The following is a 6,049-nucleotide window of genomic DNA, read 5'->3' as shown; positions in this document are numbered from 1 at the left end:
GCCCCGGAGCCCCCCCGGCCCCGCACCGGGCGCCGTCAGTGCCCCGGAGCCCCCCGGCGCTCAGCCGCCCGCACCGCTCTGCCCCAGGTTCCGCTACTACCAGAACGTCTGCACCCAGAGCTACTCCTACGTCTGGTGGGACTGGGCGCGCTGGGAGGAGGAGATCGACTGGATGGCCCTCAGCGGCATCAACCTGGCGCTGGCCTTCGCGGGGCAGGAGGCCATCTGGCAGCGGGTTGAGTATTTTGGCGCGGGGCCCCTGCCATACCCAGGGACGCCGCTCCCCTGCCGACCCCCTTCTGGGGGCCGMCCTCTGCGCCCGGGTGGTGCTGAGCTGCGTGTGTCTGCTCTCCCCGCCTGCTGCAGGTGTACCTCTCCTTGGGCCTGAACCAGTCGGAGATAGACGAGTACTTCACGGGGCCGGCRTTCCTGGCGTGGAACCGGATGGGAAACCTCCACAGCTGGGCAGGGCCATTGCCGCAGGCCTGGCACCTCAAACAGCTTTATGTGCAGGTACTGGGGGGTCACTGGGGGGTCACTGGGGCATCCTGCGGAGCAGAGCAGACCAGTGCGACCCTGCTCCTTTGCTCTTCCACGCTGAGGTGCTGAAGGAGCTCTGGGGCTCGCTGTTCCCTTCCTCTGGCAAAAACAGCACCTGGCTGGGAGATGACATTTCCTCTTCCTTTACTCTTTCTCTCCTTCTCTCTCCCAGTACAGGGTCCTGGAGAGGATGCGCTCGCTGGGGATGATCACGGTGCTGCCGGCCTTTGCAGGCCACGTGCCCCAGGGTGTCCTCAGGTAGGTACAGCCGTGTACATGCTCTTAGACTTGGAAGGGCAGTTCAGCCCCAACTTCATGCTCCTTTCCTGATGAATCTCCTTTCTGTGCCTTTCCCTGTGCCGAGCTGACTGTGCCAGGGACTGGCTCTGCAGGGTGCTCCCAGGGCATGTGTGGGGTTCCCTGCCCTGCTGTGCCACTGTGAGCTTCCCTGGGACCCTGCCCCATGCTCCCAGGGGTGCGCAGGGTTCTCATCCTGGCTCTGATCTCTGTCTCTCCCTTGTGGCTCAGGGTTTTCCCACGTGTGAATGCCACTCGCCTCGGGGGCTGGAGCCACTTTGACTGTACATACTCATGTACCTACTTGCTGGACCCTGAGGACCCCATGTTCCAGGTCATCGGGACCCTGTTCCTGAAGGAGCTGATCAAGGAGTTTGGCACAGACCACATCTACAGCGCTGACACCTTCAATGAGATGAACCCACTGTCCTCCGACCCCGCRTACCTCTCCAGGGTCAGCAATGCTGTCTTCAGGTCCATGACCGGAGGTGGGTCAGTGCTAAGGAGCTCTGAGCTTGGGGAACGAGTGCTGGCTGTGCAGCTCCATGCTGCTGGGGCCGGGCAGGTGGCAGCTGTGGGCAGAGCGGAGGGCCGCATGTGAGCACTGAGCTGGCTGTGCTTGTGTGGGGCTTGTCGGTGTCAGCCCATCAAAGTCCTCTGTAAAAGGACCACTTTGTGACACTGGRTCCAAGCAGGGTGTTGGCTGGGCTGTGGGAGTCTGTCTGCCCAGATTGGCTCCTCACTGCCTGTGCCTCCATCCCCAGCTGACCCCGAGGCGCTGTGGCTGATGCAGGGCTGGCTCTTCCAACACCAGCCGGACTTCTGGCAGCCGGCACAGGTGCGGGCCCTGCTGCACGGCGTGCCCCTCGGCAGGATGATCGTTCTCGACCTCTTCGCAGAGTCCAAGCCTGTGTACCAGTGGACAGAGTCCTTCTATGGGCAGCCCTTCATCTGGTGCATGCTGCACAACTTCGGTGGCAACCACGGCCTCTTCGGCACCGTGGAGGCTATCAACCACGGCCCTTTTGCAGCTCGGCGCTTCCCCAACTCCACCATGGTGGGCACTGGGCTGGCRCCTGAGGGCATTGAACAGAATGACATAGTGTACGAACTGATGAACGAACTGGGCTGGCGCCACGAGCCCCTTGACCTCCCGAGCTGGGTCGCCCGCTATGCCGAGCGCCGCTATGGTGCCCCGAACGCTGCGGCGGCCGGTGCCTGGCAGCTGCTCCTCCGCAGTGTGTACAACTGCACGGGCGTCTGTGTCAACCATAACCACAGCCCGCTGGTGCGCCGGCCCTCCCTGCACATGGACACCGAGGTCTGGTACAACAAGAGCGACGTGTACGAAGCGTGGCGCCTGCTGCTGAGCGCTGGCGCGGAGCTGGGCTCCAGCCCCACCTTCAGGTATGACCTGGTGGATGTCACGCGGCAGGCRGCTCAGCAGCTGGTGAGCGACTACTACCTGAGCATCCGGCAGGCCTTCCAGAGCCACTCGCTGCCGGACCTGCTCACGGCTGGCGGTGTCCTGGTCTACGACCTGCTCCCGGAGCTCAACAGCCTCCTGTCCAGCCACAGCCTCTTCCTGCTGGGCCGGTGGCTGGAGAGTGCCCGTGCCGTGGCCACCAGTGACAGGGAGGCCGAGCAGTATGAGCTGAATGCCCGGAACCAGGTGACGCTGTGGGGGCCCAACGGCAACATCCTGGATTATGCGAACAAGCAGCTGGGGGGGCTGGTGCTGGACTACTATGGGGTACGTTGGAGCCTCTTCGTCTCAGCCCTTGTGGAGAGCCTCAATTCAGGCAGCCCCTTCCACCAGGACCAGTTCAACCAGGCCGTCTTCCAGGTAGAGAGAGGCTTCATCTACAACAAGAAGCGCTACCCCTCGGTGCCTGTTGGGGACACGCTGGAGATCTCCAAGAAGATATTCCTCAAATACTACCCTAGTGCCATGAGACGTGGCTAGGCCGAACCAGCGTGAGTGGAGGCCGTATCTCTGGAGCCTCCCCCAGGAGAGGGGCAGGGACCCCGTGTCCTCATGTGCCAAGGCTCCCGCAGCCCATTGCCTGATCTGTGCGTCCTGGCGACGCTGGAATGAAGGCCAAGAGCCCCGGTGGCCCCCAGCRAGGCTGCCCCAGGCTGTTTCCTCCGCATGGGCAGGATGAGCCCCCAGAGGGGGCTGGTGGCCAGCTGTGGGGCAGGATGTGCCCCAGGGACCAGTCCTGTTTGGTGCTGTGCACCCCTCTGCCAGAGCTGCCTGGCTGCCCCAAGTCTACCCTGGCAAGGAGGGTAAAGCTGGTTTCCCCCMAAAACAACAGAGCCCAGAGGCACTGGCATGGGAGAAGGGCTGTACCGCCTCGGCTCTCCTGGATAGACACTGGACAAGAGCTGGGACTGGACAGATGGAYGGAGGGGCATGGCAGTCCACATGTGTCTCCACCGCGGGGCTCCCGGCTTGCTGCCACCAGGCGTAGCAGCAGTGGGAGGTGAGCAGAGCCGGCCTGTGTCCGGAGGGGAGGCAGGGACCTGGCTTTGCCCCGCAGGGTGGTCCTGCCCCCGCAGCTCGAGCCCCGCTGGCGCTTTGCCCTGCGGTGCCTTGCAGGGCYCTCCCTGTGCTCGCGGCTGCTGGGAGCTGTGCTGCAATTGCTGGGCCGGTGGGACCCTTGGGGACATCGGGCTAGCCTCCTGCTGCATTTTGTGCCTTTTGTACAGAAGGAAACAGAGACTTTACAGACTTCTTTTTTTAAAAAATAAGCCCTGGGGCTCTACTCCTCAGGCCAGGGCTTTTCTGTGCCTTTTCCCACTGGGGACTCGGGCAGAGGCTGCACGTTGGCATGCCTGCCCAGGAGAGCGGCCAGCGGCAGGTCCTSGCGGGCAGCGCTCCTGCATCTCCAGCCTGCAGAGCAATTAAAGGCCTGGGCACTGAATGCTGTTCATCTCCTGTGTGCCTCTGTCCCCTCTGCTGTATTTGAAATGAGGGGTAGAAGACCAGAAAAACAGTCCTGTCTGCCCGGTGTGGGGCTAGGCCTTGCGGGCAGCTGGCTGGGAATCACAGCCGCGGCACGGTGCYGTGCCAGAGAGCACCGAGCTGTCTYGCCTCCTGCGTGCAGGCGAGCGATGCCCCTGTGGCCTGTGGTATGCAGAAAATGCAGAGATGGGAAGGCAGGGTGCGAGCAGCCAGCGCTGGCCTTCCTGAGCCTGCCTGCCTTTCCTGGTAGCACCGCAGCCCCCTGCCCTGGGGAGCGGAGGGTGCCAGAGCCGGAGGGGCACCGGTGGGTGCCTGGTGCGATGTGGTTTGGGGCTGTTCCCTGCTGRTGTGGATTCCTGGGGCTGCTTCTCTCCTTGTGCCCCAGGCTCCGGGATCCTGGCTCCTCGCCGTCCTTATCTCGGCAGCTGGGAGAGCCTCAAGGCAAAGGGGGCCACGAGCCCAGGCAGGGGAGGTGGGTGGATGGATCCGAGATAAACCGCCAGACAAAACACCCTGTGGCTGGGGGGGGAGGGAGGGGACCTCCCCCACCCCTCCAGCCCTCTTAAGCAGGGCAGCACCCTGCCGGCCAGCCCTGCCCTGTGATGGAGAAAACCACGGTGCTAATCACAGGCTGTTCCTCCGGCATCGGCCTGGCGCTGGCGGCGCGGCTGGCGTCCGACGCTGCCCAGAGGTTTAAAGGTAAAAGGGTGAGGCTGCGCCAAGGGGTGCCCCGAGGAGGCAGCCCCGGGGCCGGGGTGGTGGCTGAGGGGCTCCCCGAGGATGCGCGGAGCCGGCCCCCGGCGAGCGCCGGGTCCTGGGCGGCGCAGCCTCGCCGCCGCTGCCCCGCGGCCACGCTCTCTCCCGCAGTGTACGCCACGATGCGCGACCCGGCCAAGGGCGAGCGGCTGCGGGAGCGCCTGGGCGGCTGCCGCGCCGACGCGCTGGAGGTCCTGCAGCTCGACGTCACCAACCCGCGCTCGCTGGCCGACGCCGCGCAGCGGCTGCAGGGGCAGCGGCTGGACGTGCTGGGTGAGGGGCGCCGGGCACGGTTCCTCCCCGACCGTCCCTGGAGCGGGCTCGGTCCCAGGGACCCCCTGCCCCGGGCACCCGGGACAGCTCCTGCACGGGACCGGGGGACGCCAGCAGTGCTAGGGGACAGATGGGCAGGGGGGCGGAAGCTGGTGGTTGGGGATGCAAAGTCTGTCAGCAGCAAACAGCCCCGCGTTCCTGATTTCCCGCGTTCCTGATTTCCCGCGTTTTCACGGCATCAGGGGGCCGGGAGGGGGGTGGCGCAGCGCCCGGCTCCCGGCAGCTCCCGGCCGTGCCCTGGCAGTGTGCAATGCCGGCGTGGGCCTGATGGGCCCCTTGGAGACCTGCTCCGAGCAAGCCATGAAGAGCGTCTTCGACGTGAACCTCTTCGGGGCCGTCCGCACCATCCAGGCCTTCCTGCCCGCCATGAAGCGCCGCAGGGCCGGGAGGATCGTGGTCTCCAGCAGCATCGGGGGGCTGCAAGGTGGGAGAGCCCTGCCCCACGGGCTGCCCTGCCGAGCCGGGTCCCGCTGGGGAGGGGCCCGGCTCTCAGGGCGCCGCTCTGCCCCAGGGGTGCCCTTCAACTCCGTGTACTGCGCCAGCAAGTTCGCGGTGGAGGGCCTGTGCGAGAGCCTGGCCGTCGTCCTGCAGCCCTTCAACATCCAGTGAGTCCCGCGGCAAGGGGCTGCCGCGCTCCTGCCCCGCTGCGGCTGCCCCGGCGCGCGGCCCCCGGCCCGGGGCAGGTGGCCGCGGCCTGAGGCGCCTCCTCCACCCCGCAGCGTCACGCTGGTCGAGTGCGGCCCCGTCAACACCAGCTTCCTGGACAACCTGCAGCGCCCGGACCCCGAGGGGGCCGAGCTGCAGGGCCTCGACGCCGAGACACGCGGCCTCTACCGCCGGTACCTGCGGCACTGCCAGAGCCTCTTCCGCGAGGCCGCCCAGGACGTGGAGGACGTGGTGCAGGTCCGTGGCTGCCCGCCGGGGGGGGGGGGGCTGCGCGGGGGCCGGCCGGGCCCGCCCTCACGCCCTGCCCGTGCTAGGTGTTCCTGGAGGCCCTGAGCAGCCCCCGCCCGCCGCTGCGCTGCCTCACCACCCAGCGCTTCGCCCCGCTCGCCCGCCTGCGCCTCGACAGCCCCGACGGCTCCGACTTCCTCCGCGCCATGCACGCCTTCGTCTTCGGCGGCGAGGAGGCCTAGGGGGGCCGGAGCCCCGCGG

The 6,049-nt window shown here is 66.6% G+C and overlaps 2 protein-coding genes across 3 annotated transcripts in view; both read left to right on the top strand.

Moving 5' to 3' along the window:
• The window catches only part of NAGLU (N-acetyl-alpha-glucosaminidase), a 6,260-nt gene extending 2,496 nt beyond the window's left edge, over positions 1 to 3,764 (top strand). Inside the window, exons 2-6 of the mRNA XM_085310433.1 lie at positions 10 to 235; positions 367 to 513; positions 713 to 798; positions 1,069 to 1,325; positions 1,602 to 3,764. Coding sequence (XP_085166559.1) covers positions 10 to 235; positions 367 to 513; positions 713 to 798; positions 1,069 to 1,325; positions 1,602 to 2,803 — 1,918 coding nt within the window. The 3' untranslated portion in view covers positions 2,804 to 3,764. The remainder of the gene's footprint in view (positions 1 to 9; positions 236 to 366; positions 514 to 712; positions 799 to 1,068; positions 1,326 to 1,601) is intronic.
• Positions 3,765 to 4,336: 572 nt separating this feature from the next.
• Positions 4,337 to 6,039, top strand: HSD17B1 (hydroxysteroid 17-beta dehydrogenase 1). 2 transcript variants are annotated; one of them, XM_085310377.1, is made up of 6 exons: positions 4,337 to 4,504; positions 4,673 to 4,834; positions 5,139 to 5,318; positions 5,406 to 5,499; positions 5,614 to 5,797; positions 5,875 to 6,039. In XM_085310377.1, exons 1-6 carry the CDS (start codon positions 4,408 to 4,410, stop codon positions 6,028 to 6,030), a joined length of 873 nt encoding a protein of 290 aa, XP_085166503.1. In that variant the 5' UTR covers positions 4,337 to 4,407; the 3' UTR covers positions 6,031 to 6,039. The 2 variants fall into 2 exon arrangements, with proteins under 2 accessions (XP_085166503.1, XP_085166502.1); XM_085310376.1 differs by having other exon boundaries at positions 5,139 to 5,499.
• The last annotated feature ends 10 nt before the right edge of the window (positions 6,040 to 6,049 follow it).

The sequence above is a fragment of the Rhea americana genome, unplaced genomic scaffold, assembly GCF_003343005.1.
Source record: "Rhea americana isolate MKP2758 unplaced genomic scaffold, rheAme1 scaffold_319, whole genome shotgun sequence".
Lineage (NCBI taxonomy): Eukaryota > Metazoa > Chordata > Aves > Rheiformes > Rheidae > Rhea > Rhea americana.
The sequence above is the reverse complement of the archived record's forward strand: the minus strand, read 5'-3'. Positions and strand labels throughout refer to the sequence as shown.